Source organism: Stegostoma tigrinum, chromosome 16 (assembly GCF_030684315.1).
Source record: "Stegostoma tigrinum isolate sSteTig4 chromosome 16, sSteTig4.hap1, whole genome shotgun sequence".
Classification (NCBI taxonomy): domain Eukaryota; kingdom Metazoa; phylum Chordata; class Chondrichthyes; order Orectolobiformes; family Stegostomatidae; genus Stegostoma; species Stegostoma tigrinum.
In genome coordinates this window covers 41,953,472-41,976,428 of record NC_081369.1, presented here as the reverse complement: position 1 = coordinate 41,976,428, position 22,957 = coordinate 41,953,472, and the positions used below count along the sequence as shown (strand labels likewise).

General features: G+C 40.9%; 1 protein-coding gene and 1 long non-coding RNA gene across 3 annotated transcripts in view; one reads left to right on the top strand and one right to left on the bottom strand.

Moving 5' to 3' along the window:
• The window catches only part of LOC132210639 (uncharacterized), a 40,648-nt gene extending 20,401 nt beyond the window's left edge, over positions 1 to 20,247 (bottom strand). The window contains exons 1-2 of the long non-coding RNA XR_009446806.1: positions 19,241 to 20,247; positions 13,886 to 14,007 (exon numbers count right to left, since the gene is read on the bottom strand). This is a non-coding gene — a long non-coding RNA (uncharacterized LOC132210639). The remainder of the gene's footprint in view (positions 1 to 13,885; positions 14,008 to 19,240) is intronic.
• nfat5b (nuclear factor of activated T cells 5b) overlaps positions 19,535 to 22,957 on the top strand; it is a 253,303-nt gene continuing 249,880 nt past the window's right edge. For both annotated transcript variants that reach the window (XM_048546462.1, XM_048546463.1), the window contains exon 1: positions 19,535 to 19,949. In XM_048546462.1, coding sequence (XP_048402419.1) covers positions 19,877 to 19,949 — 73 coding nt within the window. In that variant the 5' untranslated portion in view covers positions 19,535 to 19,876. The remainder of the gene's footprint in view (positions 19,950 to 22,957) is intronic.

The window sequence follows — 22,957 nt, the reverse complement described above, 5'->3', positions numbered from 1 at the left end:
ACAACATTTGTAACATCTTTTATCACTAATTGTAGAATAGATTGCAAGGCTTGGATCTGTCTTGCTTTTTGTCATAGTAGTAAGAAAGAATTATGTCTTAGAGATTTTTTTTTTTCAAATTAGACCATATGGGTGGAATTTAAAAACAAGAATAATCATATTGCTGCAGGTGTGCGATAGACCTCCAAATAGTCAGGGAGAGATAGCTGGACAGATAATTAAGCAAATCTTAGAGAAGTGTAAAAATAATAGGGGAATGATAATAGATTTCAGCTTCTCCAATACTGAATAGGATAGACAAACCATGAAAGATAGAGATAGCAAACTTTTAAAATGCAACCATTTTAAGCCAGCACGTAGAAAGTTTACAAGAGAGGTATTGATGTTGGATCTAATTTTAGAGAACCAAGCCAGTGAAATGGTATCAGAGATAATGGGAACTGCAGATGCTGGAGATTCCAAGATAATAAAATGTGAGGCTGGATGAACACAGCAGGCCAAGCAGCATCTCAGGAGCACAAAAGCTGACGTTTCGGGCCTAGACCCTTCATCAGAGAGGGGGATAGGGGGAGGGAACTGGAATAAATAGGGAGTGAGGGGGAGGCGGACCGAAGATGGAGAGTAAAGAAGATAGGTGGAGAAGGTGTGGGTGGGGAGGTAGGGAGGGGATAGGTCAGTCCAGGGAAGACGGACAGGTCAAGGAGGTGGGATGAGGTTAGTAGGTAGCTGGGGGTGCGGCTTGGGGTGGGAGGAAGGGATGGGTGAGAGGAAGAACCGGTTAGGGAGGCAGAGACAGGTTGGACTGGTTTTGGGATGCAGTGGGTGGGGGGGAAGAGCTGGGCTGGTTGTGTGGTGCAGTGGGGGGAGGGGATGAACTGGGCTGGTTTAGGGATGCAGTGGGGGAAGGGGAGATTTTGAAACTGGTGAAGTCCACATTGATACCATATGGCTGCAGGGTTCCCAGGCGGAATATGAGTTGCTGTTCCTGCAACCTTCGGGTGGCATCATTGTGGCAGTGCAGGAGGCCCATGATGGACATGTCATCAAGAGAATGGGAGGGGGAGTGGAAATGGTTTGCGACTGGGAGGTGCAGTTGTTTGTTGCGAACTGAGCGGAGGTGTTCTGCAAAGCGGTCCCCAAGCCTCCGCTTGGTTTCCCCAATGTAGAGAAAGCCGCACCGGGTACAAATGGTAGATGTGCAGTGGGAGATTGTTTTGGCGATGGTGACTATAATGTAGTATGATTTAAGATTGTGTTGCAGAAAGACAAAGATGGACCAGAAATAAAGGTTTTGAATTGAGGGAAGGCTGCTTTTTTTTTTCCAAAAGTAACTCAAGAAGAAAACTGGCAAAAGTGATAAAATATATTTCTGGGCAATTCACTGATCCACCAAAAAAGAAATCATGGTTCACACATAGATCTTGGGAGTCTTTGCAAAAGAAGAAAGGGGAGGTACAATCAACATGGACAAATAAAAAGTCACACCTGGGAAGAGATGGCCAGTGCATAAGGAGCCCATCATATTCTCCACCCTGATGGACCATTGTGCATAATAAATATCCAAATGGAGGAACTGAGATAAAACTGAAATCCAAACGGTCCAGACCTGAAACGTTAGCTTTCCTGTTCCTCTGATGCTGATTGGCCTGCTGTGTTCATCAGCTCTACACCTTGTTATTTCAGATTCTCCAGGATCAGCAGTTCCTACTGTCTCTCCAAATGGAAGAAAATGTTTAGAGGTCAGCATATAGATTTGGAGAAGAAGACAGGGTCAGGATGCAACATAACAGTGTGGAGCTGGAGGAACGCAGCAGGCCAGGCAGTATTAGAGGAACAGGGAAACTGACGTTTCTGGTTGGGACCCTTTTTCTGAAAAACATTTCTGCCTGGCCTGCTGTATTCCTCAAACTCCACACTTTGTTACCTTTGACTCCAGCATCTGCAATTCTTGCTATATCAGGGTCAGGAATACCTTGTTTTAAACAGGTGATACTAAAACTTGGTACATCATGCTGTGCTGGCCCTTTACATTTCAAAAAGATACATAAACTGATAGGAATCCTTTGGACTGTACAGTGAAAATTCAAAATCCTACACACAGAGATTCCGTTATTTTGTTTGAACTAAAAAAATTGAAGCAGGTATATATGTCCCTGTGTTTCTGAGTATTATGTGGGGTGGGGAGGGGGTTATCTTTTCACCTCCTGAGGAGTCTGGTGCAGCCACGGAAGTGGGTGCCAAAACTTATGATGAAATAGTAGAAATCCTACGGAACTATTTTTCACCAAAACCATTGGTGACTTCTAAAAGATTCAGGTTTGTGTTTCGCAAACACAAACAGCATGTTGGTGAATTTATTGCCAGTCTGTAGCATTTTTAAAGATGCTAGCAGAATGTTGTGAATTTGGAGAAAACTTACATGATGTTGTCAGAGGCAGACTGCTACGTGGCTTAAAACATGAAGCAATCAGTCTTCTCAATATTGACTATCCTGCCTGACTTGATATATTTGCACATTTAAAATTGTGACCCCAATTAAAGAAACAGAAAAGAATAGATGTGACCTACAAAGTTTTGTCAACTAACTTAAAAGTGAGGCAGTGGTTTGTACCCGAAGTGTAATACCTACAAGGGAAGGATGTTGAAATTCCTGGTAAATAATTACCCATAACGTTAATAACATTTCTGTCATTAAAAGGGATGGTTCAATATATGTTCTTAGCTAATGTGCAGTAATCCATAACCAGAAGGTTAAATTCTTGTCAGCAATGCACTTTAACAGTCATAGCATGAAAACTATTTCCACTGCTACAATTATCATTTTCCATTTGGCAATAAGAGGGCAATAACATTATCACACACTTAAAAATTTCCTCCAAGGCAACATAACATTAAATTTGATGTACTGATGTGAATATGTTTACTTGTTTTTTCAGGAAATTGCATTTTCTTGTAGACTGCTTGTGTTCTGGCAATCAATTTCTTTTTAGCATGGCAATGAAATTTTCTTTCACAAAAGTTCACGATTGAAGTGATAAAGGTTGTTAAAATATCTTCACGTACATTAAAGAAAATCTAAATGCTGGTGAAAACAAATTTCTTTTGCACCATATTTCTATGTATGGCTAGTTTGAAAGTATGTGCAGTTGATGCAGATTACTTTTGTCAAGTGGCACGTCAAACAACTATTTGAATTTTTTAAATGCCTGTCATGTAATAAGATGATACAAGGAACTTGATAGAAGTGAATCATTACTACCATCTCTCCAGCCATAAACTAATCTGCTACTCTCCTACTTCTTTAGTAGCTCACAAGTGACACCACTGTTATGTTTGAAGTCCTGCTCGCAAGTTTATTTCCTAGCTTCCTAAAGTCTGCCTATGCCTTTAGAAAGGGGAGATGATCTTGAGAAGTGATAATGGGAACTGCAGATGCTGTAGAATCTAAGATAACAAAGTGTGGAGCTGGATGAACACAGCAGGCCAAGCAGCATCTCAGGAGCACAAAATTTTGATTTAGCAATGTGGTGTTTCTATCATAATTTTATTGTGTTATGAAATCACTCTCATATGGATACATACTGATTAGTGGAGTAGACAGCAGCAGATGAAATTTACAGCAGTGAAATGTGAAGTGTCCCTTTTAGTATGAAAGCTGTAGAGGCAATATAAAAGAGTACAATTCCAAAATGGTTGCAGGAACATTGGGTATTTATGTGTAAGTCATTGACAGTGCTGGGACAAGGACCGAAGGGTTGGCTAATAAACCATCCAGCATCCTATGTTTTAATAACATGGGAAGAGAGTACAAGATGAAGGAACTTACGTTGAACTTGCATAAGACAACAGTAGAAAAATTTTCATGTGTTATTATGTTAGGATTATCTGGTGCAAAATTGAAAACAGAAAACTAATTAGTGAAATTTCAGGTTCAGTGTCATAAAGTATATTGTAGGGTCCTTGGTTCCATATATAAGTCTCTGGTCAGGTGAATGTTTATATATTTCCCAGAAGGAAAATTCAGTAGTATTGGCCTGATAGAAGAAGTAGACTGCTGGAAAGTAAGATCTGCAGAGACCGGTATACCTTGGTTGCCGGTAGATTTTCTCCCAGTTCTGCGAAATAAGTACAAGTAGTATTCTGGTTCACTGCAACAACTGTTGATGGTAGCTGCCTGGTAGGCTAGTATTAACAACTCCTACGAGGCTTCTACTTCAAGTGGCTTGCACTGCACAACTTTTCCAGTTTTAATTTAATTTTGTCCTTAACTTGATTGTGAACTTTATGTGCCTTTGGCATTGATTCAGATCTTAAAACTTTATTGGCGAATTAAATAATTTTAAGAATATCACAGGTGTGAGCTTGAATGTGACAGATGTGAAGCTAAGACATTTACAGCTCCTTTTTAAACGTTTACACTTTTATTGTTAAAGAAACCCAAAAAAGAGAAATTTAATTATTGAGTAAAAATACTTAGTGAATACACAAATTATACAAAGTTTATTTGCAAAATACATTTTGTTTGATACACGAGTTCTTGCTCAAGTCTTGAATCTTGTTGGAAATGTATGTAATTTTCTGGATCTTCTTTGTGACTTCCTCCCTAATTACCCCTGGAGATAGAATGTGAAGCATGTGCTGTGGATGTCACAAAAAGAATTCGCCACAAATGCTAAACTCTACAGTCACAACAGAAAATAGACAGAGCAGCAGGAGAAACAGGGACAGCATCTGACAATAGATGCCTCTCAGTTTACAAAAGCATAGACTGCTGTACCCTACAAGTGTCAAACCACAGGTATGGTCTGCCACAGATTGACATCTCCCAGAGTTTGCCAACCCAAGAAAGACCCATTTAACCCAACTCTACACTCTCTGTAGGCTAATCATACTTTTATCAATACTAATCTGTTACCTCCTACTCTGTGTGTGTGTGTGAGAGAGAAATTCCATCATACCTCAGTTTAATTGAGTTTCCCCTTATTCTCTATGATGTGTGATTCATGAATTCCCCACTAGCAGAAACATCTTCCCATGATCTATGCTGTCAAGTCCCATCCGAATATTGGATGTTTCAAATAAGATTACCCCTCATTCTTCTAAACTCTAATAAATAAAGGCCTAATTTTTTAGCCATTCTCAATAAGTAATAGAAACATTGAAAGTAACAGCAGGAGTGCACCATTCAGCCCTTCGAGCATACACTCCTCATCAATATGATTCTGACTGGTCATCCAATTTAGTACCCTATTCCTGCTTTCTCCTCATACTCTTTGATCCCTTTTGCCCTAAAATCTATATCTAACTGCTTCTCAGAAACATTTAATGTTTTGGCCTGGCCTACTTTTTGTGGCAAAGAATCCCAAAGGCTCACCATGCTCCAGGTGAAGAAATTTCTCCTTAACTCAGTCCTAAATAGTCTACCCTGTAACATTTTTCTGTGAACCTTGGTGCCACTCCGTTGATCTGGAACATCCTGCATTTACCCCGTCTAGTCCTATTAGAATTCTATAGATTTCTCTGAGACAGCCCCACATTCTTCTGAGCTCCAATGTATATAAACCTAACTGGTGGCTCTGTGGTTAGCACTGCTGCCTCAGTGGGGGACCCAGTTTGACTCCACCCTTGGCTGACTGTCTGTGTGGAGTTTGCACATTCTCCCCGTGTCAGCAGTGGTTTCCTTCCACTTCCAAAAATATGCAGGCTAGCCAGATTGGCCAGGCTAAATTCCCCATAGTGTTCAGGGATGTGTAAATTTTGTGCATTATATGGGGCTGGGTCTGGGTGGGATGCTCTGAGGGTCAGTGTGGACTTGTTGGGCCAAAGGGCCTGTTTCCACATGTAGGGATTCTATGATCTATGATCCACTCTCTTCGTACGCCAGTTCAGCCATCCCAAGAGTCAATGTGGTAAATCTTTGTTGCACTCCCTTCACAGCCAGAATATCCTTCGTCAGATAAAGACTCCAAACCTGTGCACAATACTCTAGCCGTGGTCTCATCAACACTGCACATTTGTGTTACAAGACTTATTTCTAAACTCCAACCCCCGATAATAATAAAGACCAAAATTCAATTTGTTTTTTTTTAAAAACCTACTGGTTGCACCTGCATACTAACTTGGTTTTCATGCACAAGAACATTCTCTGCGCTGCAATCTTTTGTATTCCCTCTCCATTTAAATAACAGTGTGCCTTTTTATTCTACTATAAGTGCATAACCGCACACTTTCTGACATTAAATTCTGCCAAGTTTTGCCCACTTACTCAACCTGTTTATATCCCCTCATTAAATTCCTTATACCCTCATCACAACAAACCCTCCTTATTTTTGTACTGTCAACAAATTTGGAATCATGTCTGTCTCTGTCCCCTCCTCCAATTCATTAATATACCTAGATAATAATTGAGGCCCTAGGGCCGATTTTTATGGCATTTCAATAATAACATCTTTCCAACCTCAAAAAGACCTATTAATCCTGATTCTTTGTCATCCATGTGTTAACCAATCCTCGATCCACGCTATTACATTAAACCAATACTGTGAGCTCCTATCTGCCACCTTATTGAATGCTTTTAGACACATTACACGTACAGGCTCCTCTCTAACAACTCTGCTCACTACATCATCTCGCAGCTCTAGTTAATTTGTCAAACATGATTTCCCTTTCACAAAACCACAACTTGTTTGAATGTGTTAAGCATTTCTAAATGTGCTAGGTTTTTTCCTTAATAATTCCTCAGCATTTTCCTAGCAATAAATGTTTGGCTAATTGGCCTAACTGACTTTCTGCCATTCTCCCTTCTTGAACAGTAGCGCAAAGGTCACGTTTACTTCAGCGATGGAAAGGAATAGGTATATACTGCAGGGCAAGAGTTATAGCTGGGGGAAAGGCAGTTATGAGGTGATTAGGCAAGACTTAGGATGCATAAGATAGGGAAGGAAACTGCAGGGGCTGGGCACAATTGAAATGTGGAGCTTGTTCAAGGAACAGCCACTGCGTGTCCTTAAGTATGTACCTGTCAGGCGGGGTGGGAGGGGGAGTGGTTGAGTGAAGGAACCGTGGTTTACTTAAGAAGTTGAATCTCTTCTCAAGAGGAAGAAGGAGGCTTGCATAAAGATGAGGCATGAAGGCTCAGTTAGGGTGCTTGAGTGTTACAAGTTAGCCAGGAAAGACATAAAGAGAGTTAGAAGAGCCAGGAGGGGACATGAGAAGTCTTTGGCAGGTAAGATCAAGGAAAACCTTCAAGCTTTCTATAGGTATATCAGGAATAAAAGAATGACCAGAGTAAGATTAGGGCGAGTCAAGGACAGTTGTGGGAAGTTGTGCGTGGAGTTTGGAATGAATATTTTTCGTCAGTATTCACAAAGGAAAAAGACAATGTAGAATACAGCGATACAAGCTATTCGACTAGACAAGATTGAGGTTCATAAGGAGGTGGTGTTAGCAATTCTGGAAAGTGTGAAAATAGATAAATCCCCTGGACCGGATGGAATTTATCCTAGGATTCTCTGGGATGCTAGGGAGGAGAGTGCAGAGCCTTTGGCTTTGATGTTTATGTCATCATTGTCTACAGGAATAGTGCAAGAAGACTGGAGGGTAGCAAATAGAACATAGAACAGTACAGCACAGAACAGGCCCTTCAGCCCACAATGTTGTGCCGACCATTGATCCTCATGTATGCACCCTCAAATTTCTGTGACCATATACATGTCCAGCAGTCTCTTAAATGACCCCAATGACCTTGCTTCCACAACTGCTGCTGGCAACGCATTCCATGCTCTCACAACTCTCTGCGTAAAGAACCTGCCTCTGACATCCCCTCTATACTTTCCACCAACCAGCTTAAAACTATGACCCCTCGTGCTAGCCATTTCTGCCCTGGGAAATAGTCTCTGGCTATCAACTCTATCTATGCCTCTCATTATCTTGTATACCTCAATTAGGTCCCCTCTCCTCCTCCTTTTCTCCAATGAAAAGAGACCGAGCTCAGTCAACCTCTCTTCATAAGATAAGCCCTCCAGTCCAGGCAGCATCCTGGTAAACCTTCTCTGAACCCTCTCCAAAGCATCCACATCTTTCCTATAATAGGGCGCCCAGAACTGGACGCAGTATTCCAAGTGCGGTCTAACCAAAGTTTTATAGAGCTGCAACAAGATCTCACGACTCTTAAACTCAATCCCCCTGTTAATGAAAGCCAAAACACCATATGCTTTCTTAACAACCCTGTCCACTTGGGTGGCCATTTTAAGGGATCTATGTATCTGCACACCAAGATCCCTCTGTTCCTCCACGCTGCCAAGAATCCTATCCTTAATCCTGTACTCAGCTTTCAAATTCGACCTTCCAAAATGCATCACCTCGCATTTATCCAGGTTGAACTCCATCTGCCACCTCTCAGCCCATCTCTACATCCTGTCAATGTCCCGCTGCAGCCTACAACAGCCCTCTACACTGTCAACGACACCTCCGACCTTTGTGTCGTCTGCAAACTTGCTGACCCATCCTTCAATTCCCTCGTCCAAGTCATTAATAAAAATTACAAACAGTAGAGGCCCAAGGACAGAGCCCTGTGGAACTCCACTCACCACTGACTTCCAGGCAGAATATTTTCCTTCTACTACCACTCGCTGTCTTCTGTTGGCCAGCCAATTCTGTATCCAAGCAGCTAAGTTCCCCTGTATCCCATTCCTCCTGACCTTCTGAACGAGCCTACCATGGGGAACCTTATCAAATGCCTTACTGAAGTCCATATACACCACATCCACAGCTCGACCCTCATCAACCTTTCTAGTCACATCCTCAAAAAACTCGATAAGGTTTGTAAGGCATGACCTACCCCTCACAAAGCCGTGTTGACTGTATTTGATCAAGCCATGCTCTTCCAGATGGTCATAAATCTTATCCCTCAGAATCCTTTCTAACACCTTGCAGACGACAGACGTGAGACTTACCGGTCTATAATTGCCGGGGATTTCCCTATTTCCTTTCTTGAAGAGAGGAATTACATTTGCCTCTCTCCAGTCCTCAGATACGACTCCAGTGGAGAGCGAGGATGCAAAGATCTTCGCAAGTGGCGAAGCAATTGCATTTCTCGCTTCCCAAAGCAGCCGAGGGCAAATCTGATCCGGGCCTGGCGACTTGTCAATCTTAATGTTTGACAAAATTTTCAGCACATCAGCTTCGTCTATCTCTATCCATTCCAGCATGCACACCTGCTCTTCAAAGGTTTCATTCACTACAAAGTTGGTTTCTTTCGTAAAGACAGAAGCAAAAAACTCATTTAGGGCTTCCCCTACCTCCTCAGGCTCCACACACAAGTTCCCTATGCTATCCCTGATCGGCCCTACTCTTTCTTTGACCATTCTCTTATTCCTCACGTAAGTGTAAAATGCCTTTGTGTTTTCCCGGATTCCTTCTGCCAAGCCTTTCTCGTGCCCCCTCCTGGCTCTCCTCAGACCATTTTTGAGCTCCTTCCTTGCCTGCATGTAATCCTCTCTAGCTGAACTTGACCCTAGCTTCCTCCACCTTATGTAAGCTACCTTCTTCCTTTTCACTAGAAGCTCCACCGCTCTCGTCATCCAAGGTTCCTTCATCTTACCCCTTCTTGCCTGTCTCAGAGGGACATATTTACTCATCACTCCCAACAACTGTTCCTTAAACCGTCTCCACATGTCTACAGTTCCCTTACCATGCAACAACTGCTCCCAGTCCATGCTTCCTAACTCATGTCTAATCGCATCATAGTTTCCTCTTCCCCAATTAAATATCCTCCCATTCTGCCTAATCCTCTCCTTCTCCATTGCTATGTAGAATGTGAGGCAGTTATGGTCACTATCACCAAAATGCTCTCCCATCACAAGATCTGATACCTGCCCCGGCTCGTTTCCGAGCACCAAGTCTAGAATGGCCTCTCCCCTCGTCGGTCTGTCAATATTGTATCCTTGTTCAAGAAGGGAAGTAGAAACAACCCTGGTAATTATAGACCAGTGAGCCTTACTTCGATTGTGGCGAAAGTGTTTGAAAGGATTATAAGAGATGGTATTTATAATCATCTAGAAAGGAATAATTTGATTAGGGATAGTCAACACAGTTTTGTGAAGGGTAGGTCGTGGCTCAGAAACCTTAGAGTTCTTTGAGAAGGTGACCAAACAGCTGGATGAGGGTAAAGCCGTTGATGTGGTGTTTATGGATTTCAGAAAAACGTTTGATAAGATTTCCCATGGTAGGCTATTGCAGAAAATACAGAGGAATGGGATTGAGGGTGATTTAGTGGCTTGGATCAGAAATTGGCTAGCTGTCAGAAGACAGAGGGTGGTGGTTGATGGGAAATGTTCTTCCTAGAGTTCAGTTACTACTGGTGTACCGCAAGGATCGGTTTTGGGGCCACTGCTGTTTGTCATTTTTATAAAGGACCCGGATGAGGTCGTAGAAGGATGGGTTAGTAAATTTGCAGATGACACTAAAGTCGGTGGAGTTGTGGATTGTGTGGAAGGATGTTGCAGGTTACAGAGGGACATAGATAAGCTGCAGAGCTGGGCTGACAGGTGGCAAATGGAGTTTAATGTGGAGAAGTGTGAGGTGATTCACTTCGGAAGGAGTAACAGGAATACAGAGTGCTGGGCTAATGGTAAGATTCTTGGCAGTGTGGATGAGCAGAGAGATCTCTGTGTCCATGTGCATAGATCCCTAAAAGTTGCCACCCAGGTGGACAGGGTTGTTAAGAAGGCGTACGGTGTGTTAGATTTTATTGGTAGAGAGATTGAGTTTCGGAGTCATGAGGTCATGTTGCAGCTGTACAAAACTCTGGTGCGGCCACACTTGGGAGTATTGCATACACTTCTGGTCGCCACATTATAGGAAGGATGTGGAAGCATTGGAAAGGGTGCAGAGGAGATTTATCAGGATGTTGCCTGGTATGGAGGGAAGGTCTTATGAGGAAAGGCTGAGGGACATGAAGCTGATTTTGTTAGAGAGAAGGTTAAGGGATGATTTAATAGAGACATACAAGATGATCAGAGGATTAGATAGGGTGGACAGTGAGAGCCTTTTTCCATGGACGGTGATGGCTAGCACGAGGGGACATAGCTTTAAATTGAGGGCTGATAGATATAGGACAGATGTCAGAGGTAAGTTCTTTACTCAGAGAGTAGTAAGGGTGTGGAATGCCCTGCCTGCAACACTAGTAGACTCGCCAACTTTAAGGGCATTTAAATGGCCATTGGATAAACATATGGATGATGATAGAATAGTGTAGGTTAGACGGACTTCAGATTGGTTTCACAGATCGGCGCAGCATTGAGGGCCGAAGGGCCTGTACTGCGCTAATGTTCTAGATTCCAGTGAGCTCTGGAATATTTCAATCATTGCCTCCACTAAGTCTGTAGCTACTTCCTTTCACCTTCTTGTATGCAAACCGTAACGTCCTGGTGACTTGTATAACTTCAGTTCCACTAACTTGTCAAATTCTTTGACCCTCATGACAGAGACTGTTACCAGATGTTTCCTCTCATGAGCACATTGCTTATCATTTAGCTTTGAGATATTTATGGTGTCCTCAACTATGAAGACAAATGCAAAATATTTGTTTAAATTATTGGATCATTTTCTACTATTATTAACTGTTCAGTCACACCCTCTAAGGGTCACACAATTACTTTAACCACTCTCTTTTTCTATATCTTTAGAAGCTTTTGCTGTTTGCTTTTATATTTCTTAATAATTTACATCATAAATCAATTTTCTGCCTTTTATTCATCTGCTCCTGGCTCCGAAAAAATAATTCTAACCCTCTGGTCCAGCACAGATCTTCACCACTTTGTATGCTTTAGTTTTTGATTAGCTATTTTCTTGACCATCTCTGTTGACCATGGACAGTTCATTCTTCTCATCTGAGTTCTTCTTTATAATTGGAATAAATTTTTGATGAACATTATGAAATGTCTGCTGCTGGTCATCCATTAACATTCATTTTAAATCTGTTTTCCCAGCCCATTTTATACAACTGTTTCTTACCTTCAATGGTCCAATTTGAGTTGAGGATACAGATTTGCGGACTGACTCGCTCTTCCTTAAACTAAATTTGAAATTCTAGCATGTTATGATCGCAATGAAAGTGTAGCTACAAAATATTTTATTATTCCTACTTCATTACACATCACTAGGCCTAAAATTGCCAGTTCCCAGTAGGTTCTGCAACATACTACTCTCAGAAACAATTCTTGTTGTACTGTTCAAATTCAACTTCCATGTTACGCATACCTATTTGATTTGTTCAGTCAATATGCAGATTAGAATGACCCATGACAATTATGGTGGCCTTTTTACAAGGCTCCATTATTTTTCAATTTATACTTTGTTGTACATCAAGACAACCATTCTGAGGCCTATTGATGACTCCTAACTGTTTCTTTTCCTTGCTATTCCTTATTTCCACCTAAACTAATTCACATCGCAATCTATCACACCATTATCACTTTACACTGCTGCAGTTACCTTCCTTAATAAACAGACTTATTGCACCTCTTTCCTTTTTGCCTACTCTTCTGGAACGTCAAATATCTTTGAATATTTAGTTCCCGTTTCTGGTCACCCTGTCACCATGGTTTAGTAATTGCTTTCAAATCAAACTAATTTATTTCAATTTGTGCTATCAACTCGTATGTGTGTCACAAATTCTGTGCACATTCAGATAAAGAAACTCAAATTTTGATATTTACCACTATTACACTCATGCTAAATTCTGCTGTATCCTTCTGTGTATATTTTCCATCCCCTAATTTTACAATTAGATGATCACTCACCTCACCACCCTGAATCACTTTTTTGATTGTTTGAGTGTCCCTTCAATTGAAGCCATTCTACTAATTAGTTCAAAGCTTGAGATACAACCAGTTATACTGATCCCAGTACGATTCAAATGAAGTCTGACCCAATAGAACAGCTTTCTTTCCTGACAAGCTGGAACCCACTACTCCCACACCAATCTTCAAGCCACACACTTAGTTCTTTAATCTTATTTACCCTATTTCACTTTGCACATGGCTCAGGTGGTAATCCTGAGATTATTACCCTTATCATTCCACTTGTTAATCCCTAATCTATTTGTAACCGTCAGCAGAGTCTCCCTCCTTATCCTACCTTTGTCATTGGTACCTACATGGATAACAAGTGGATTCTTTGCCTCCCACTCCATGTTCCTCTCCAGCCTAGAAGATACACCCTGAACCTTGGCACGAGGTATATGACTCACTCTGTGGGACTCTCCGTCTTTGCTTCAGTGAATGGTATCAAGTCTTTGAATCAAAGAATTCACTATGACTGCCGCATTTCTCTTTTCTCCCCCAACTTGAATAATACTCTGGACCACAGTGTTGTGGTCTGTTCCTTATCCCGCCTCCAATCTGTGCTCCATTCTGGGACCAAGACCCTAGGATCTATTGGACAAGGGCACTGGCTGAAACTTCTCCAAAGTTAAATTCTGGATCTCAGTACCTGCCTCACTCGCAGGCATGCCCTCCTGTCCCTAACCATGAACCAGATTTGATGTAATTAATCTAAGGGGGTGTGACTGCCTCCTGAAAGAGTATGCAGGTACTTCTGTCCTCTCCATGTTAAAGTGTCTGCAGGTCAGACTCCAGCTCATCAACTCTGAGCCAACACTTTCAGATGTGGTCAGTGTAGCTTGCACTGGTGTGTACCAAGTTCCACAAACTACAGCTACAACACATCACCTGCTGACTCATTTCTATTATATTTATTGTATGACTTGGATGTCAAATATTTTAAGAGAATATTTCCTAATTGTACACTTCCACAGTAATAATGTCTTCTGATTTAAACCACTTAGCCAATCAAAAACAGACATGGAAAATCACCTCCTTACTTTTCTGTGATGTCACACTTCTGCTCTGACGGATAAGAGCAGGTTGAAGGAGTTCACTGCTGCCGTTTTTTAATCTCATACATTACTGTCCTCCCTTTCCATGTAGGTACCCTCTGTGTGTTCTAAGACAAAGACAAGGATGGAGAGTAAAAGAGCCAGTCAGACATAAAGACAGAGAGACATAAGTAATACAAGAGCCTACAGATTTTTCACTTTTGGAAGTTGAACTGCTATGACTGGGATACCAAGAGAGTTTTGCAGCTTAAAAATCAAGTGCTGCCTAAATTATTGAGCCATGAAATACATAGTTGTCTTTTGGAAGCAGCAAGGAGAATGCGAGATTGAATGGCACTGAGAGTCTTTCAAGTTAATGAAATTCTGTATGACGGCAGCCTTCTGGTTGAAGTACTGAGTGTATTGTTTTTGGTTCCCCCCAGAAACATCTGATCAGCGGAATGCCCTTTTTTTACCCTAGTCACCACTGTTGCTGATTGCTGGATGTAGCATCCTTGTTTACTATATTTACCCTTTTAGAAATTTCTTTAGGAAGGTTCTGTAGTGGGTTTTTAAGAGCAGCTGAGTACAAAGCAACAGGGACTGATGACTCTATGTGCAGTAACTGGCCTGGCTTTAGGTCCTTTTGACTGTTCCACCTGTAGGCAATTGTACTTTATGGGAGGCAATATATCCCCACAGAGGAGGCAACATATGCCTGTGCCTTTTTGAAAACATACAGCATTGATCCCATGTCTCTCTTATTTTCTTCCTTTTTGGGGTTCCTGATTTAGCAATGTGTTTCTATCATAATTTTATTGTGTTATGAAATCACTCTCATATGGATTATAATGCTTTCATTCCCAGTGTGGTTTATCTGTTGTTGGGATCATATTCTCTGGGATGCTGTGGTCTATATCCTTTTTATGCCTCTTGCGTCCTGATTTACAGGTTAAGACGAAGGAGGTATTCTTGGAAGATTATTATGTTTATGTTTAATTACCAGAGCTCATTGTCGATTATTGAGTGTGTTTGCCTGTATTTTGTTTTCTTCATTCTTTCTACATTCAATAGAGCATCTGCCTTCTCAATAATTCTACGGACTTGTAGGAATTTATCCTGACTATTTTGTACATTAGCTGAAGCTGTTTCAGACTTTAATTTTATGGCTGTGCTTTAATGAAAGTACACTGGGCATCCATCCCCAATGTCCCAATTATTCTGTTAGACTTTGACCTATTTCAGATGCAGTAGGAAGTCCATGTTCCACTGTTATTTTAATGAACATTGTAGGTAATTCAGAAATAAGTGATGTGCCATATGTTTTCTAAAAGGCACAGGCATACATTGCCTCCTTGGTGGCGACATATTGCCTCTGAGGATGTACAATTGCCAACAGGTGGAAAAGTCAAAGGACCTAATGTCAGGCCAGTTACTGGACATACAGCCACCTATTGCTTCCTGCAAAATGACATGTCTTGTCAGATTGTTAACATTCATGCCAGGTATTTTTTGGCATGAGTCCTGCATTCAGGCTTTCTACAGATTTATGTATCTTATAAATTAATTTTACATGAGTGGTTGAACCATAACCTGGTAAGTGCTGGACCATCTGGTTTGTTTTGGGTCCTTTCAAAATTCATAAAATTTCAATAGGCTTGAATACACCTCTCAGGACCTCATTAGGTTTGAGTGGTGACCAACAGGCTTCTTTTGAAGACAGTATATTGACTTCAAGGCTACATGACAGCGTTCTGCTGCCAGTTAATTGTTTTATTATAAAAACAATTTGCAGGTTTAAGGGAAAAGGCAGGAGAACATCACTAAACTAGTGCGGTCACAATGGGCTGAATGAACTCCTTCAGCATCATACTAATTCAATAATTCTGTAAGAATAAACAATCTCTTGAGCTCTGACAGTACCTCTATTGATGCTGCCTCCATTGACAGCAAAGATTAAAATCTGATCAGGTTGAGAAAGCAGAATTGCATTTTTCCATCAAACAATACAGTTTGTCTAGTCACTTAAAAAATGGACCATCCCTATACCATGCTGTCTTGTATTGGTTTCTGTGTTATGGTCTCACCATCGCGAAGTCTTTAAGTTCAATGCATGTTGTAACATAGACAGGCCTTTACAGACCTCTTAGCCAATTGCATGGCATCACAAGGTGAGATTTTGATATGTACCTGGCTTGTCTTTGGTCTCACGTAACTTGGCTTGCAGTTGGTTTTTTCATTTGGTGAACTTCGTGTCATCAGTGAGTCATGTTCTGTCACATCATTAAGCATTAAACTCAAACAATGTGTGAAAAATCAACGATATCGTAGCCTTGTTAATTGATAGCGTTGTCAATAAATTTCAAAATAACTGACCGAAAAAGATCTGAAGTCTCATGCTAATGCCACATAAGCTAACATGTGGAAAATAACAAACTACTTCATGGTTTCAGCAAATACACACAAAAGGCTATTTGTGACAGCTAGTTAGATGCAGTGTGTGCACACTAAAGGTGAAAATGTGACTGCAGAATGACCGTTATGGAAAGGCTTTTTTTCTAACATTCATCCATCAATCCATCTGAGTTCTGAGTTGAAGTTAGAACTACAAACAAAAGGCTACAAAACCTGTACTAAAGAAAACTCTACCTCTCCCTATCAAAAAAACCCAACTGAGGCTCCTACTGATCTACTGTTACTAAAGCCAAGATCCCATATGTTTTATTAAATACATTCTCAGCCGTCTCTGCTATAAAGATAATCACCAAAATAAGATGCTAAAGTTTGAAAAGCTAGGATCAAGTAAGAAGTAACACATGCAGATCACAACAGTATTGATAGGTTTACTGAGATCCTGGTATTTGGACTTCGTCTTACGGGTTGGAGCAAAGACACTGTATTCTATTAAAACATTTGACTAGAATTTCATATCTTCACATATATTGTGAATCCTAATAAGAATGCATATAATTTTAAAGTAGATTTGACATTATATTTCACATTAAACTATCCCTAAATTGGCTGCCTATACATTTGACTGGACTGATTTACCTTGCTTGGTGTGCAGGCTCGAGTGGGGGAAAAGGAGAACTTCTGACAGCTTGTACCTAGTTCATGGATCTTGAGACCAATATTAAATAAAAACATTCTGAATCAAGTTATCTTATGAGTGATAAGAGTTTATACAGGAATTCCATTCAGCTTAAAACATTTATAAGAATGTTTCTAGGAGCAGGTGCTTAATTATATTAAAAGAAATCATAGTAAGAGAAGAAATTGAAAACAGATTTGATAATTTTATCTGATTTGTTGAAAATGATGAATGGTCTAGACAGAGCAGATTGGGAGAAACCGCTCCCATAAGCAAAATGATCAAGAACCAGAGCACACCAGTGTAAGATGAATGACAACAGAACCAAAGCCAACATGAGGAACAGCTTTTTTGTGCAGTGACTGATCAGTGTCTGGAATGCAGTCGCAGACACTAAGATGGCGGCATATTCAGTCATAGCTTTTAAAAAGAAATTAGACAACAAGCTGAATAGAAAAACAATTCAAGGAACAGCTGAGTTAATAAGGTGTAGAACTGGATGAACACAACAGGCCAAGCAGCATCAGAGGTGCAGGAAAGCTGACAATTCGGGCCTAGACCCTTCTGAAGAAGGGTTGAGGCCTGAAATGTCAGTTTTCCTGCTCCTCTGATGCTGCTTGGCCTGCTGTGTTCATCCAGTCCTACACCTTGTTATCTCAGATACTCCAGCATCTGCAGTTCCTACTATCTCTCAATGAATAGCTGAATTGATTTTGCAGAAAATAATATGAACAATATGAACCAAAAGGAATTCTTTTGTGCTGTAACTTTCTATCGTCCTGACATCCTACCTGCATTCATTCAAAATGTTCGGGTGCAGGTGGTGGACCATTAAGTGTCATTTCAATGAAGCAGCAGCCAGGCAGCACCGCATAGCAGATACAGTAATCTTTATGCTAATATAGTACCACTGATGCAATTTATTTCTCAACCTGGAAAAGTTAAGGTGGGTGTATTCAGAGCCAGAGAGGTTGGAGTTTGGTCTGGGGCTGAGAATCATAACTCTGGTAGTCCCATTATTGAATCAATGGCATTATATGTCATCCAATACTGGATGATCCAATGTACAGACCAATAATGCAAAGGCAGTGGAGGAATTGAGAGAAATGTTGGAAAAGTTTAAGCTGAGTGTTATTAACATGCATGATGAAGCTGACCCACCATTTATGTATTATGTTATCAAAGGACAACATGTAAGTGAAAACGGGGAAGTACCAAGATTAATCCTAGGGAAATTCTGAACTATTTATGCTGGAATGGGAAGAGAAACTATTGTTAGAAATTGTATAGTTTGTCATTTTAACTCTCTCGCCTCCTTTCCTCGGCTCCTGATTCTCTACTTTGATTTCTGGGTTCTTACTATTGCTGCTCCTTGGGTTCAATCAGTGGACTTTCACTATTAATGTTGCCTGAGAAAGGGTGGGACTGGCTTGCAAATGGTGAGCCACACCATGGAAAATTGGAATTGGAATGAAGGTTGGGAATGGATCAGCAAGAAGGGATGAGCTGGACTGAACGAAATGAAATAGATATGGTATGAGATAGTGTGGAGAAGATGTGTGTGAGATGGGATTTTAAAGAAGTGCTATAATCAATAGAGATACTAGTTTCAATGGGTGGCGTAGTGGCTCAGTGGTTAGCACTGCAGCCTCATAGCACTAGGGACCCGGGTTCAATTCCAGCCTTGGGTGACTGCCAGCGTGGAGTTTGCACATTCTCCCCGTGTCTGTGTGGGTTTCCTCTGGGTGCTCCAGTTCCCTGCCACAGTCCAAAGATGTATAGGCGAGGTGGATTGGCCATGCTAAATTGCTCACAGTGATCAGGGGTGTGTGGGATGCTTCAAGGGGCAGTGTGGACTTGTTGGGCCAAAGGACCTGTTTCCACGCTGTAGGGAATCTAATCTAATCAAGAAGGCAGTTCCTTGACAACCACCTAGGGATGGACAACAAATGCTGGTCCACCCAAGTCCCACGATGGAATAAAACAGTATCATTGCAAATGTTTTCAATATCTGGTCAAGTAATATTTTGTGATCCTTGTCTATTTGAACCATGGCGATGGTGAAGAATCTATTTCTTCTATGAGTGAACTGATCCACCAATTTAGTGCGCCATCCAGCATCTGAGGTAAGTTAAAACATCCGTGGCTCTTGTTGACCACTGCTGAAAGTTTATTTGTTGACAACAAACGGAGACATATTCACCTTGGTGCATTTTGGCAGTAAACATAAAAAAAAACTATTGATGGAAGATATTTTAGCGATGACTCACCACGTTCACAAAAGGCGGGGGGGGGGGGTTAGGGGCCTATCATGCTAGGAAAAAAAGGAAGGAAAGTGTTGGAAACACTGCGCAGGTTAGAAAGCGGTGAACGTTTGTAGTCCAAGAAGAATTTCCTGAGTCGTCCTCTTTTCCTCTCGGCACGTTTTTTTAAAATTTCAGATTTCTAACATGCGCATCATTTTGCTTGTATACTCCATTACGGGCACCACAACTTCCAGAAGCTCGGATTCCCGGGACCAGTGCGCGTGCGCCGCCCGGTGACGTGAGCGCGCGGCAGCGACGGCTGGAAGACGTCGGTTGGAGCCGATGACTAAAAGGAGCGGAGACTAGCCGTCTCATGCAGTTTGTATGGCGAGATTACACATAAGAGAGCCAACACTTTCCATTTCCTTCACTGGAGACCAAATGCAGCCATTTTAGCTAGAAACACGCAGTTCGTTTGCACGCCTGGCTTCTAATTTTATTTTGAATTTCCAAACGCTTCTTTACCTTGGGGAGAAAGGAGAATCTGAAGAAGGTCTTTGTTCACTAAAGCGGGATTAATAATTAAATGGTAACGAAGAACAGATTTAACAGAATCTATTCCGTTGGAGGGGTCCTGACTCTTCCTCCCTTCTCCAGGTGATGCCCTCTGATTTCATCTCGCTTCTCAGCGCGGATTTGGATCTTAATTCGCCCAAGAGTTTGTATTCCAAAGGTAAGGAAGTATCTGATCGCCTTTCTCTTTGATTCACTTTGTTTATCAACGCGTTCGGTTGTAGAATAACACCTCGTATTTTCGAAGATAATCTTCGAAGGCATCATTTACTGTTGGCCGTGCCTGAAGTAAGTAATTCAGAGTACGTTACATTTAACGTGTATGTCATTCCCAATATTTGTAAAATAATGATGCAGTTTCGCGTCGACTGTGCAGCTTTGGATGTTCGAAAATGATTCGTGAGAAAAATAAAATCGTTAATTCTTTTTCGATTAAGTGTTCTTTTCGATTGGCACCCTAAAACTTTACTATTTGATTGACGTTCCCGCCCACCTGTCAGGGACGTGTCTTTGCGCTCGGGATACAGTGGAAGGCTGTCAGCAACGTTGGTAGGCGGTCTCGATATTTACAAATAAAGTTGTCGACGAACGTTCTGTTTATTGAAGAACTAATTCGGACCTTCAAAGTCCACGGTTATCTTTGAAACTGGTGATTCTGCTGGGTCAATTTTTTTTAACTCAAACAAACTTCCTTAATGTGACCTTATGCCGATTCTTGCAGGTTAGATAGTGCCTTCGTGTGTACGATTTTTAGAGCTACTTTCACTACGAGACTCTAAGTTTTTATTAGAAGAATACTGAAGCATTGCTAGAAGGCTAGCAACATCCATGGAGAGGATGATGCACTGAAGGTGGTGCCTACCGTTTCTCAGTCCTCTTAAATTGAGACCATGGATTTTTGTTTGTTTATGGGTATCGCTGACGAGACAGAATATCCTGAAGAAGGGTTCCCACCCGAAACGGTGCTGGTCGGAAGCTGTCTGATCTGTGCTTTTCCAGCTCCACATTTTTTTGACTCAAGTTTCTAGCATCTGCAGTCCTTTCTGTCTCCTAGACAGAATGTATTGCCTATCCCTAATTGCCTTTGCATTTTTAAGTTTACTTCTCGATTTTTCAAGAAGCTTTTCTGAATTTCACTAATTTCAATTTAGGAGTTTCACTTAGCAGAATTACAATAGTAGTTATAGAGCACAGTGCTCCATGGTTAGAATACAATTAAATGAATGGATACTAATGACACTGACAGCTCCACTCTTCATGCTGATGTGGACTGTGATTGTGAATTCTTACCCAGGCCTATCAGCATTTTGAGAATTTGATCACAACTACTGTGACAAAATGCCATAAGAGGGCAGGTGCTTGTATGAGGCCTGGAAAAGAATCCAAAGAAAAACTATTTGAAGCACTGTTACTTTTGTCATTGTGTACCAGGACAGTTATATCATTGATGGGCTTTGAATAGGCTGCATGCTGACAATTAATGATTGTGAGGGGAAATAAGAACTGTTAAACAAAACTTTCTTTGCCTCAGTTTTCCTAATTTTGTTTGAACATATTGACTACTTTTGTGAGAAGGCCTCGGCTGAAGTCAGTGGGGGGTGTTAATGTAGCCACAAACGTGCCTGAATCCTTCCTGAGCCAAGGAATGTAAAAGCCGATTGTGGCTTTGTAGTGTAATCCCACACCCATAACTTCGTAACAAATCAGACTTGCAGACATCTGGTTTGTATGCCTCTCTTAGACATTACCTTTTGCCAATAAAGTTACCAAAGGACTTTAAGATTTTCTAAAATGGGGAACTTCTGTTTCAATAATTAGTGAAAAATGAAACATACTAGTAAAATTGGGGTGATTGTTGTTATCCCCATCACTCATTCCCTTCATTTAAAAATGGAGTTCCGGCAGTAATGTCATTGACAAGTAGCTTGTTCTGCAGCTTTTTTTTCAAAAAAAAATTCTGGCTTGTGGATCTGCAGTTCGTGTGAAGTAGGTACACCCGCAGTGCTGTTGGGAAGAGTGTTCTAGAATTTTGTTCTAGCTACAGTGAAGGAATTGTAAGTGTGTGAGAAGGAATTGCAAGTGAGTGTCAGAATGGCTTGGAAGGGCGGCTAGCAGGTATTGGTGCTCCCTTGCATCTGCTCTCCTTGTCCTTTTTTAACTTGTGGGGGTTGTGAAGATGCTGCTGTAGATTCAGGTCTTGTCGAAATGTGGTTGATTGTTGAAAGTGAGAAAGTGTTCTTGGCCAAAATTGATTAACTCCCAGTCCTAAATTTCAGCGAATGATGAGCAAATCTATGCTTATATAGTTTAATTATCAGAAACAACTTGAATCTAATTTCTTTTTAAACTCTGCAAATCTGTAAAGGTAATAATTTAAACTCCTTTTTGGTTCAGAAAAAGCTGTTAGAGACAGCTTGTTTTAAAATCAATTTATTTGCCTTCAGTTTTTGCCATACGCTAAAATATATTGAAATCTGGGCTTCTTGAAAATCACAAGTTTTGAAACTGAAAATTGTTGCATGGGGATGTTTTTCCAATTTAAGGCCTAAATAGTTCTTCAGCCTCGTTAAATTTTGCAGAAGCTGAAAATGTAGATATTATTAAAATCAAAGTGCATAAAGATGCCCTGTAAATGTCACTTTTTAAGTGATACGGTTCTGTTCACATGATCTGTATTGCCAGTTCAAGGTGTCACACTGTGCAATTCTGTGTTTTATATGCGTTGCAACCATTGACTGTGTGTGCATATAGAAAATATTTAATTCAACAAAGTAGAAACACCTTACTAGCCAGGAGTTATTTCAAAACAATTGACATGAGAATTTAGAGAGCGCTTTGAAATAAGTGGAACTGTTTGAGTTGACAGTCTAGAAATTCCTTTGTTTTGTGGAGTTTGGGAATGTGTGTTTATTCTATTTTTGATAATTCATCCCTATAATGTGTCATTATGGTTAGTGGCCAGTGTGTATTCAAAATGTAATGCTTGACAAGTTTCTACATTGCAGAATAATTACAGGTTTAATCAGTTGACAATGCATAGCTAAGTTAGGCTGCATTTCTGCTATATATTTTGAAAGAAGAGGCTCAGTATGTTAGCATGAAGCCAGTCCATCACTCACATTTTCCAAAGAAAAATTCTATCAACTATTTTCTTTTGAATGGGATGAT